This window comes from Salminus brasiliensis, chromosome 4 (assembly GCF_030463535.1).
Source record: "Salminus brasiliensis chromosome 4, fSalBra1.hap2, whole genome shotgun sequence".
NCBI lineage: Eukaryota > Metazoa > Chordata > Actinopteri > Characiformes > Bryconidae > Salminus > Salminus brasiliensis.
The window spans coordinates 36,315,074-36,327,619 of record NC_132881.1 but is presented as its reverse complement, the minus strand read 5'-3'; the positions used below and the strand labels follow the sequence as shown (position 1 = coordinate 36,327,619).

At 40.9% G+C, this 12,546-nt stretch overlaps 1 protein-coding gene across 1 annotated transcript in view; it reads left to right on the top strand.

Moving 5' to 3' along the window:
- Positions 1-12,546, top strand: part of LOC140554848 (serine/threonine-protein kinase 32C-like) — a 109,007-nt gene that overhangs the window by 53,937 nt on the left and 42,524 nt on the right. Inside the window, exon 3 of the mRNA XM_072678259.1 lies at positions 7,322-7,473. Within this exon, the coding sequence (XP_072534360.1) occupies positions 7,322-7,473 (152 nt within the window). The remainder of the gene's footprint in view (positions 1-7,321; positions 7,474-12,546) is intronic.

Here is a 12,546-nt window from a genome sequence, read left to right as displayed (position 1 = left end):
AGCATCAGGGTTTTAAATCTGATGCGGGCCAGTGGAGAGAACGCAGCAGTGGAGTGACATGGCTAAATTTTGGCACATTGAAGACGACCCGTGCCGCTGCATTCTGGATGAGTTGCAGGGGCCTGATGGTGCGCAGAGGGAGACCAGCCAGAAGAGAGTTGCAGTAGTCAAGTCTGGAAGTGACGAGAGACTGAACAAGCACCTGGGTGACCTCTCTAGAGAGGAAGGGTCGAATTCTCCGGATGTTGTACAGAAGAAATCTGCAGGACCGAGTTACGTTACACCACCGCTAATAACTAATAACTAATTGCTAATAATGACATCCTATACTATACTATACTATACTATACTATATCATACCTGCAAATAATTTGCTAACTGCTAGATTTGGGTTATTAAAAAATATTATTGTTGCTAGGTTGTAAAGAAAAAATAACTGCCATCATTTGTTGAGTATTCACCATGTTTATCAGTGAGGATGAAGCCTATTGAATATAGTCCTGCGCTAGTAACTATTATAAAATAATATGACATCTGTGTTGTTAGGAGAGTGTAGTTAGGAGACAGTTAGTCTTTTAAAAAAACAAGATAAAAGTAGATAAAAAAAACAGCATAAGTAAGGGAAATAGAGAGATCTGAGAAGCAAAGATACGTTAGAAAAGGTGAATAAGGAAAAGAGCTAAGACAGAAGGACAGCAAAAGAGAGGACAGGTAAATGAGGGAGTAGAAGGGAGGGGAGGAGGTAAAGAACAACAGGAGTCAGAGGGTGAGAGGAAGGGGTGGTAGCAGGGTGAGGAGACGAGAGGGAAGGGAGCAAAACGAGAGAGGACGGCTGAGTAATGGCCTAGAGAAAGTAAGAGAAGCAGAAAACACACCGCTCAGTGGCTCACGCCACGGCTCTGCTTGTCTGCTCCTGCGAGATGAGAAGAGGAAGGAGGCAATTAGCTGGTGTGTTTTTGCGGTAGTAATAGATTTCCTGCTGTCGCTCCTGCTCTAATGCAGTGAAGAGGCCATCTGCCCGGCCTTAATGAGGAGACCTGAGCTATCACCACCAATCCAGTCCACTCTGTGTTCTCTCTCTTTCTCTCTCTCTCTCTTTCTCTCTCGCTCTCTAAATGGTTGTTCTTTCTTGTATTTACTGACACAAGAGATTTGAAGGATCCTCTTTGTGAGTTTATACCTCATGAAACACTTTACTCTCATTTAACCTTACAGAAACACATTTCCATGACACTCTTCTGGGAAGTAGCCACTTTGCATCACATCTTTTTGCTACCTCGCTCTGGAGGATTTAATGTTTTTTTATAGAGGTGAGCTAGGCAAATATGAGCTCACTGGAATTCGGTGTGGTGCTGAACGTTAGTTATTGGGTGTTTTCACACTTGCACTTTTTAGTCAGACTAAATCCAATCCTTTCGTTTTCATAATTGGTGCGATTCGTTTGGGCAGGTGTGAATACAGTAATTGCACTCAGACACAGACCAAAACAAGCACACCAAGACCCTTGAGAGGAGGTGGTCTCGGACTCTGGAGCAGTTTGTCTGTGGTGAGATCGTGATCTGACCTTGATCCAACCCAACTATAAGGTGTACTCCACAGGTTTGTGCTACACAATTACTACAACTATGAACTCTCTACTGATCTCTGCCATTGCTGTTATGAGCAATGTTAAATTATTTACCTGCTTCCACCCCAGACAGGTCTGACCAATAAGCAGAGAGAATGTTCTCACTTGGTTTGTTTGTGATGCATTTTGTGAAATCACACCCAACCAAGGGAAAACAGCAGTGTGAAAACTCCAGAGCAAACCAACTACAGGTGTAAAAATGCCCTTAGGGTGCTTTTACATCTACCTCGTTTGGTCTGGACCTTCAGACTTTTTAGTTTGGTCCAAACAAAAAATGGAGGTTTCGGGCTCTGTTTGTTTGCAGTGTTCCCTCTATCTGGTCCAAATCCCTCAACCCAGAGACATTATGAATGAGGAGATCAGTCACTTCTCGTAACACTCAAAATGGCATCTGTTTACAGATTAAGCCCTGCCCTCCAACAAAAAAGAACCAATTAGAAGAGTATTTAAAATTACACAACAAAAATTAACTAAATAAAACTAAAAGCTAAAATTACTGTCTGAAATTAGTTTCCCTTTTTTCTTTTTTTCCTTATCCAAACAAACTAGATGAGGAAACTGATTAATGGAAAACTGATTTAGTTAATATTTTATTGCTGCTACTTTTGCATCGTTGGTTTTTTAATTATAACAGGAAATATTATATATAATAAAAATATAAGAATATAAGTATTGTTCATCTTTTATATTACCAGGAAATGAATTGTCTTTGTTATTAGTTAACAAATGCATAAAAACAACCTCAATTAGCTACATTTAAAAGCCGATAGCTATGTAATAATTATTTAGTTATTTAGCGATTCCTAGTCTGAATAATCGATTGTTCATTTCAACAATTGATTGATTATTTGGATTAGTGGTTTGTTGCAGCCCTAGTTAGTAATGTTATAATTCTTGCATGACGGGCACATTCATTTGGTGAATTGGTACTAGTCTCAAGTACTGTGGTCGACAGTGCTGCTGGTAGTAATGCTGTAAGATTATCAGTATAGTGGAACCAAATGTATCTATTCATTGATTTTTTCCTGGAAAGACGACTCGTCGAATTCACAACACACCAACGCCAGATGCACATCCCTGTACAAACCAGTCAGTGTCGAGTTGTAGCCCTCATAAGTGATGACGGGACATAGGACAGGTATATAAAGCAAAGTTCTTTAGTGTGCTCAAATTGCCAAGTGAAATCAAAACTCATGGATAAAAAACATCAGCGTTATTTCAGACCTGGATTTTCAGGTGTGAAAACTCCGTGCTCACTTTACCCCTTTTAAATTTGTGGCGCCACCCTGGGTGCCACATAAAACTTTTATTTCAGAAAAGTGTAGAAAACTCAGTTTTCCATGATAATTGAGCCCTTGAAAAGGATTTGTACAAACAGCAGAGGAGTCTACCTGCCTTTTACTCTTCTTTGTATCTCAGGTTACCAGCCAGCTCCCTAGCCAGCCAGAGATTGATCCAGGAGCGTTCGCACACACACACACATACACACACACGGGTGTGTGAAATACGATAGCGTGGATCGTTTGCTACAGTGCATCTGCAGCGTGCGCCGGCTCTACTGTACAATTTCGGTTCTGTTCAGTGTGCTCAACTGAGTGTGTGAGAGAGAGTCATTCACGTCGAGACATCAAGGTGAGCGCTGGGCTGAGAAGTGCTTGGATACCCAGAACCTGCTAATGACACTAAAGGGAAGGAAACAGAATGACTAAAAGGAAGAGAGGAAATGAAAATATGAAACAAATATGAAAACATGAAAATAACAAGTCCTCTGAGGAGAGAGAGGAGGTTATTAAGCAAGCCTGGTGTGTGGAAGAAGCTTGAGTTGGAGGTTCCTGAGCACGCCGCCAGATAATAAATCATGCAGGTTGTGTGTAAGGATTTTCAGCCCTTATGTTCACTGTTATTATGTAACCATTTGACAATCGTCCCTGTTGTTTTCATGCCAGAGAAGCAACCCACGATCCACTCACTTTTAGAGAGACGCTCAGCTGCAAAGCATCAGTTGTTTTTTTCTACAGTGTTGGCCTGTATGGAGAAGATGTCACACCAGATCTTAACCCTTGTGTTGTCTTAAAGGTCCAAAGTGACCCACCATCACAATACCAAAGTTTTGGTAGAGTGTTGGTACCAATACCACTGAAATTCTATGATTAATGTTGCAAATTTCATTACAGTGATAAATAAACCAATGAAATAAGTGTATTTCAACATGAATTACATTTTTATCCACCAACAAGAGTAGGGTGGAAACTTTAGTTAATAATATTTTCATAAAATGATTAATACTGCAAGTACCAAGTTTACCTGTTGATTAGAACAAGAAGAACACTGACCTGGTTCGTAGTATCCAGTCCAGAAGTGCAGTCTAGTGATCGTGATATCTCATTAACAGTTTCCTTGGCTGAACCGAACTGCTCTATGAGTAGGAGAAACCAACATGGCACTTCTAGTAGGTAGTCAAAGCAATCAGGTGACTGAAACTCTCTAGCCTCTAGGTACAATGTTAAGTAGGTCAGATCAGTGAGGCGCTTCTGGTGTTAAGGAAACCACAGAGGTTGCTAATAATAACCACACAACATGTTAATATTACTAGTTATGGGCCATGATAGTGTTAGTCTAAACAAGCTAATGTTAGCCTTACTAAATACAATTAACAAACAGTAATGGTAGCATTTCAGGTTAAAAACACATTGAAAAAACTCACCTTAAATTCTTTGTACAGATCAGGATGTCTGTCTTTGAGGTGTTTCCTCCCTTTGTCCTGAATGCTCTCTGACACTGTTTGCATACTGATCCCTGATTATCTGACTTCTGCCAATGAACTCTTTCCTCCCTAAGCACTAGCAATGCTCTTGTGACTTGGAGGGTAAGGATGTAACACGTCTCCCCCGATACATACGAAGCCAGCCTTCGCTTCTTTTTGAACTGGGTATTTTCTGGGCAGCCAACACACTCTGAGGAAAGCACAGAGTCACCACACCACCCAGCATCACCACACCACACCATCATCTACCTACCTGGAGATGCTTTCTCCGATGTTAGTCTAATTGAGCTCTCTCAGACAGATGGAAAATCGGAATGGCAAAGCGGAATAGCTCCTGATTCGAACTCGCAACCCTCAGCCCATAGTGGAGCTTATTTCACCACTGAGCCACCTGGAGCCCATCTGACTTGTGGATGTGTGGTTATGGTTTCCTCCTTCTTCCCCTACACCCCCTATTATGCTGCTCCCATCAGTTCTGGACAAAGCCCAATCTCATGAATCTATGACGGCTACGGTAGTTTCCATGGAAAAATATGTATTGACATAACAGTTCTTATGTCGTCCCTACTGTTTAACAGCAGAGAGTAACCCCCCACCACCACCCAAATCACTCAAATGAAATGCAGTAGATAAGTGTTCCTCATAAATGGCATGCTGGTAACTTTTGAGATCAGCTTCTCTACTTGAAAGGCAGTTCTCACAGATGCGGCATATTTCAGTGTGTAGTGCTCTGAGCACAGCAAAACTAAACACAAGGTAGCCTACATCATTGCATTTCTTCATACAACCCCACAGTCTTCACTGCACTTTAATCAAGAGCGTGTTGGATCCGCGCCACTCTGAAATGTAATCACTGCCCAATCACAGCCCTCTGCTGATCTTGGGAGAATGGCTGTAGTCCATCTCGGAAGCTCCTGGGTGAAGTTGCCAAAGAATGCTGATCCAAGACCAGATTTGTAATCCTAGACCACATTTCAACATGGCATGATTCCAGTACAGTCATTCTGGGAGTATAATGAAAACTATGGCCTAGGGCTGAAGGATACTGGAAGGAAAGTCAGATTGAATATTTCTGGATTGGTGCGATATTTGAGATGTTTGGAAAAATGATTTTCCCAGATATGTTATTCCTAAGTTAAGCTAATTACCACTTCAGCAATGGAAAGGTGTTTCGAGTTTAGACGTGTTTAGATATTCTGCTTACAGCTGCTTGAATCAGTCAGGTACTGTACTGAGACAGTTATATTTCTGGCTGTTTTGATTGTATGTAAACCAGTGTTTCTTTAATGCAACATGATTACAGATGGTCTTGCTCTATGGTTACTTTTGATCACGTTACTTATGTTTCTGGGTTTGTGTGAAGACCTCGATTCATTCTGTCAAGCACCTGGAAACTACTCTCAGCAAAACTGCAGTAGCTTGAATAATACTAATATATTAAAGCATGTATAGACATCATGTGGACAAAAGTATAGGGACACATCTCCCAAAAGCAAAAGAGTTTATGCTGCTTTTGTTGGAGGAACTGCCTGGAGGACTGCAGACTATGTCGTTTCAGCATCATCATCACAATGTGGGCATACGCAATAGTCACTTCGCAGGATGTGCAATTACAAAAGTGCGTTATTAATGTCATGATATGTTGGACCATTGACTCATGGTGACTTCTGGTGAAAACTGCTGTAGGCCTGTACATACACACTATATGGTGTAAAGTATCGGGACACCTGCTCATTCATTTTTTTCTGATATCAAGGGTATTAAAAAAAGAGAGGAGTTTACTCTGCTTTTCTTGGAGTAACTGTAACACTACTCTCCAGGGATGGCTTTGTACTACTGCTGTGAAGATTTGATTGTGATTGGCGACAAGAGCTGCAGTGAAGTCAGGAATCAGGATGCTGGGTTGGATTATTACACCACATTACCCATTTATCCCACATTACCCCCAGCTCTCCATCTCATCCCAAAAGTATTGGCTGGAGCACCAACCATCATTCCAGGGAACACAGTTCCACAGCGTAATGCTTTATACCCCTCTAGACCATGCCTGGCATTAGGCATGGTGCCAATAGGTTCATGTTTATCTACTCCTATTCTAGTGGCAATGCTTCTCTACAGGGACTAGACAAGCTATATGTGTGAGTGCATTTGCACATCTGTGTCAGCAGTGGGTTCAACCTAAAGTAGCTAAATGTATTTAATTGAAGAGTCCACAAATATTTGGACATATATATATATATATATATATATATATGTGTGTGTGTGTGTGTGTGTGTGTGTTACATGTAGTTTACGCGTTGATGTAAAGTAATATGGTAGAGTATATGTAACACATGCATATAACATTATCGTCCTGACCATGATTTTGACCTTTTAGACTGTACTGTAACTTTAAGCATGGATAAGTATGGCATGTGTAATGTGTATTGTGTGCCCTGTGAGTTGCAGTTGCTGATTATTTTTTTCCTATGACAGAAGACCTGAGAGAAACACAGACTGAATATTCCTGAGCTCTGAAAATTATGAAGAATAGTAAAAAGAGTAAAGTTACATACTCCAGCCACAGATCTCACAGAGACTCAGGGCTAAATTGACACATTCCTGGGCTTTGAATAAAGAATAGATGCTGGCGCGGAAAGAGCTTGTGATTGTGTTACATAACAGACTGCAGACGCTGTGGATAATGTGACAGTAGCTTTATAATGCTGCTCTTAAGGGTACACGGATGATGTAATTGTTGGCACAGAAGAACGGACGCTTATAAAGAAGGACCTTAACTAAACTTCTAGTAGCAGTTCTGTAGCCGTCTTGCACATACACAGATACACGCATGTACATGGAATCATGAAACACTGGATTAACGCTGCTTTAGACTGCTTAACGTTTCTCACTGTGCATGTGTATGTGTGTGTGTGTGCTCTCTTCCGCAGGTGTGTATCGTGCAGAAGCGGGACACGGAGAAGATGTACGCCATGAAGTACATGAACAAACAGCAGTGCATAGAGCGAGATGAGGTCCGAAACGTCTTTAGAGAGCTAGAGATCCTACAGGACATTGAACATGTTTTTTTAGTCAACCTCTGGTGACTATCTGTGTTTTTTCACTTCTTCCTTTTTTGTGTTCTGCACGCTGCACACTGCTTAATGTCTCATTAGAGCGCACAGCTAACGCATGCCTGACTGATTACGCTTACAAATGTCTAATAACAGTAGTAATAATAATGCCCAGTCACAAAAGCATTTTATTCTTTCTCTCCATCTTTCTATTTTTATCTCTTATTATAACTTTTCCTCTATTTTTAGTCTCTCTTTTACTTTTTCTCTGTCTCTCTCTTCTCTCATTCTCTCTCACTTCACCTTTGTCTTATTTCTCTCTTCCTTTTCACTTTTTCCCCAATGTCTCTCCCTCTCTCCCTCTCTCTCTCTTGCTCTTCTTCTTTCTGACCAGATTATTATTTTTTTATTTTTTTCTTGTTGCCCTCTCTCTCTTTCCCTTTATTAATTACCTTCTCTCTCTCTCTCTCTCTCTCTCTCTCTCTCTCTCTCTCGCTCTCTCTCTCATTCATTATTGAGGTTTAATTGCTGCCCTGTCTGCATGCCTTGTGTATGTTGAGAGTCCAGGTGTGTCGGCAGTATTTGTGATTGTAGCTGTGGGCAGTTAGTGTGTGTGTGTGTGTGTGTGTGTGTGTGTGTGTGTGTTTGTAATAAGAGGACAGATCACAGAATAAGCATCGGCACAGATGACACACACCAGCGCTCTTATACACTCGCTTTACTCTAATAATCCTGTACATTTATATTAGCCAGATCATCCCAAATAATCCTGCATTCAGATTAAAAGCTGAGTGTGTGTGTATGTGTGTATGTGTGTGTGTGTGTGTGTGAATGTGTGTATCTAGCAGTGGTCACATGTAGAAGTCATCTCTTCTGTTTTACTTCCAGGTCGTCTCACATTGTTGCCATAGAGACTGAGATCCACACTCTACATGCCTTTTCGTATATCTTCATCTTGTACACACACGCGTATATACACACACACACACACACACACACACACACGCATGCACGAGTTCATTATTCTGCCATCCGCTCCAGACTATGCACTGCAAATGTGGTTAGGGAAGTGACTTGCCTCCTTTATGCATACAGCTGCACAGCAACTTAAGACTAATGCTTGTGCTCATCTCTCCTGAGTAGTTGTGCATCAGTACCACACACACATACACACTCACACTCACACACACATACACACATACACACATGCACATAACTGAGAATTTATGTGGATGTGCTGTGAACCTTATACTATTTTTATACAGCTTTCAGCACAGTGGCCACTACAGTTCTGTCCCTTGTCACAGCCTAAATCTCAGTGGCAGGATCCTCCTCTGCACTGATACACAAGCGTGTTTACTGGGTCATTATCTTGAATTAATACACTAAAATAATATATGCCTATAAAATTTTAGCATTTGCAACCAAGGAACTTAACGTTTATGTGATTGTTAAACACTACATGTCCAAATGTTTGCAGACACCCCTTGAAATGAATGTATTTAGCTATTTTAGGTTGCACCCATTGCTGAGACAGATGTGCAAATGCACACACACACACACACATATACAGATTGTCTAGTCCATGTAGAGAAGTACTGCCAAAAAATAGGACTGTCTGGAGCAGATAAACATGAACCTATTAGCACCATGCCTAATGCCAGAGGGGTATAAAGCCCGCCAGCAATGATAGTGCTCCTTCCAGTACTTTTGGGCTGAGTTGGGGATATTTTTTGAAAATAATAAATTAGCAAGTGACCCAATACTTTTGTAAAAAAAAAAAAAAACAAACAAACAAAAAAAACATTTATTTTGTGATACTTAATGGTGATTGTACTCAATATACAAACTAATAGAAATTACATAGACATATTTTGATGATAAATGTTTTGTTTGTTGATCCTCATAACATATAATAAATGATACAGCTGTTAGAATGAAGTAATAATAATATTAAAATAATAAAAATAAATAATGAATAATAATAATAACAGAAAGGTTACTAGACAACCCTGGTTTCTCAACAAGCAAGAAATGACCACTAACACTACATAGTTACACTCTAAAGCAGCATCACAACCTGTGCTGTACAGCCTGTCTGTGACAGGAGGGGGTTAGAGACAGGCTGCAAGCATAAACTAGTTTTATCTGGGTCAACTCACAACCTAGAAGTACCGCCAACATGAGTAAACTCACAAGTGGTCTGCAACATTATTAACATCCAGTAATCTAGAAACTCACAAAATCTGGAAACCAAACAATGTAGCATAAACTGGAAGCCCAAAACTCTCTGAAATAGAAACAGCTTGAACTATAGACCAACACCCAAAAACACAAAGACCTGCAGCTTGTAACCGAGTCAGTCAGCTCTCCACATCGATGCTAGATTAGGGACTTTAAAGGGGCCTACCAGTGATGTGGCCCACGCTCAAACAAATGATAGAGCAAGCTGCCTGATGCCATGTGCAGTAACTGGCAACGACAAGGGGCATGTGACATGTGATATCTCGCTCTTCTTTTTGTTCTACTTATGCTGAGTTTACAGTAGACAGCTATTTCAGTGGTCAGCAGAACATCCTGTCAACTGATTTTCAGGCATCATCAACCCTCTAAAACCTGAACTTGGATGAAAATACTGAGAATTCTTTACATGTGTTCAAAACAAACAGGCTAGATAAGGCCAAAGACAGACCTCAGGCCCAGAGTTTTACTGAATAAGCTGGGTTTTTACTACGCAGCTTCTTAGTGCCTATGGGGTGCCTGAATGTAACTGCAGCACCATTAATAGTGGAATGGAAAATTCCAGTAAGAAGCAGTCATGTAATGAGGTCACTTTGGTACCTGTGGGAGGTACAGTGGACACTACGTTGGTCTATGATTAAATCATTTGAATAAAGTAGAAATCCAACAAAATAGTGACTATGCCAGTTTCGTTATGTAATGACGAAATTAAATATCCATATGTTTGTGGACACCCCTTCTAAAGAATTTATTCAGCTAATTGTCTAGTCCCTCTGTCTAGTCCCTGTGTATATTGTCAATAGATTAGAACTCTCTGGACCAGATAAACATGAACCTACGGGGACCATGCCTAATGCCTGATGCCTTGCATGGGCTAGAGGGGTATAAAGCCCCCCAGCATTGAGCTGTGAAGCAGTGGAACTGCATTCTCTGGAATGATGGTGCTCCATCCAATACTATTTAGGGATGAGGTGGGGCGGTGGACATTTAACATCTTTACTCACAGTCTTGTTGCTGAATTCAATCAAATCCACACAGCAGTGTTCCAGAATCTAGTAGAAAGCCTTCCCTGGGCAGTAGAGACTCTTTTTTAATCCCCTTGATTTCAGGAGAAACACTGAATGTCCCAATACTTTTCTCTATATAGGGTATTTTTTATTGTTTTTTGTTTTCATATTTGTATCAAAGTTAAACATTTAAATTATTTTAATATTGTTAATATAGCAGATTTGTCATCATGCTGTTGACAAAAGGAAAAAAAAACCTTATCAGTGAATTTCCTTTCCATTTTCCTAATTCATTTTGTAGACGAGACAGTGGGTTTCTGTACAGAGCTCAGAGAACACATCAGCATTGTCTGGGGTAATGATCTGTATGCTACAGATGTGGTAGATGATGATCAGGTTGAGAAATTTCTGGAGTCTTTCTTTAATGTTCCAAATGGTGCTACTAAATGATTCCCAGCTTCCCATTGCTCTGTGAGGCTTCATGTTGAATGCATGATGGATCTAGCTTTCCCCAGGACACTCACTTACAAGCTGTGCTTCTCTTCTTCATGTGTGTTTCATCCTTTAAAACTCCAGAGACCACTTTGAATGATCTCTCTGATGGCAACTGTTCTTACAGGAAGACTCAGAGAAGCCACTGAGACGTGCAGAATCCAGCCAGTATATTATTGTACCCTTACAGATCAGCATGTATACACACACACACACGCAAACACCTGTCTGCCTCATAGCAGCGAGCAATATGAAAGTTCCATGAATATTGCAACAGTCGCACGCCCCCATCCCTCTCCAATACGTCTGAGTGTGACAGCTGTAGGGAAGTTCCCATCTGTTTGTGTGTGTTCTTCGAGCAGTGCTCATTTCAATCATTTTCACCCTCTCTGTTTGGGATTCAGCCCTGCTCGCATAAGCATATGTACGGATCTGACTGATTCGCACAGGGGAGAAAAAAAAAGCAAAAAAAAAGCAGTCAGCTCTTAGCGGCGTCCGCCAGAGAGACACATCTGTAATCAAACATCCACCTGTCCTTCCTCACACTGACCAGAAGTAAGGCTGGATGAGGGAAGCGTTAGCCGCACGAGTGACCACCATCCAACCGTCTCCTGCTCCACACGCAGCTGTTGCCGCTGTCAGGAAAACGCAGAACCGTGGAGGAGCAGTAAGACTGAGTGCAAATCAGACAAAGTTTCTAGTAATGGAACAGAGAAGAAGACGTCAGGGCCTTTTAGACCTGAACATCTGCCAGGCTGTTTGTTTTTGGGATCCTGCCAGACCCAGAGAGAGAGAGAGAGAGAGAGAGAGAGAGAGAGAGAGAGAGAGAGAGAGAGAGAGAGAGAGAGAGAGAGAGAGAGAGAGAGAGAGAGAGAGAGAGAGAGAGAGAGAGAGAGAGAGAGCAATAAAAAGAAAGTAGAGTTTTTAGACCTTTTTTTAGAGTGTATCAATCACGCTAGCCTCATTGTGTAGCTGCAGTGCTGCTTGGTATTATAGTAGTCTGGGGACAGTGCTGTGTTTCTTCTCACATGCTTGTGGGAGGTGACCTGAAGAGACCAAGTCATATACCTGCAGTACCTGCAGTATCATTTGCAGTATTAAATGACCATAAAGTAAAAGTTTGTCGTTATTCATTTGATATTTACAAGCAAATATTTATGAGCAAAGAAGAACATTTGATCAACCAAAACTCAGAACAATGGATTCTCCATCTCAAAGCCCAGACCTTAACATCATTTAATGTGTTTGGATACTTCAACTTTTAACAGTCCTCTAAGAGTCTTCAGAAAATAATGAAACTGTGGAAAATGTAAAGGGTGGGCTAAACTAAACTAACGTTTTTAATATTATCTTTACTTGTTG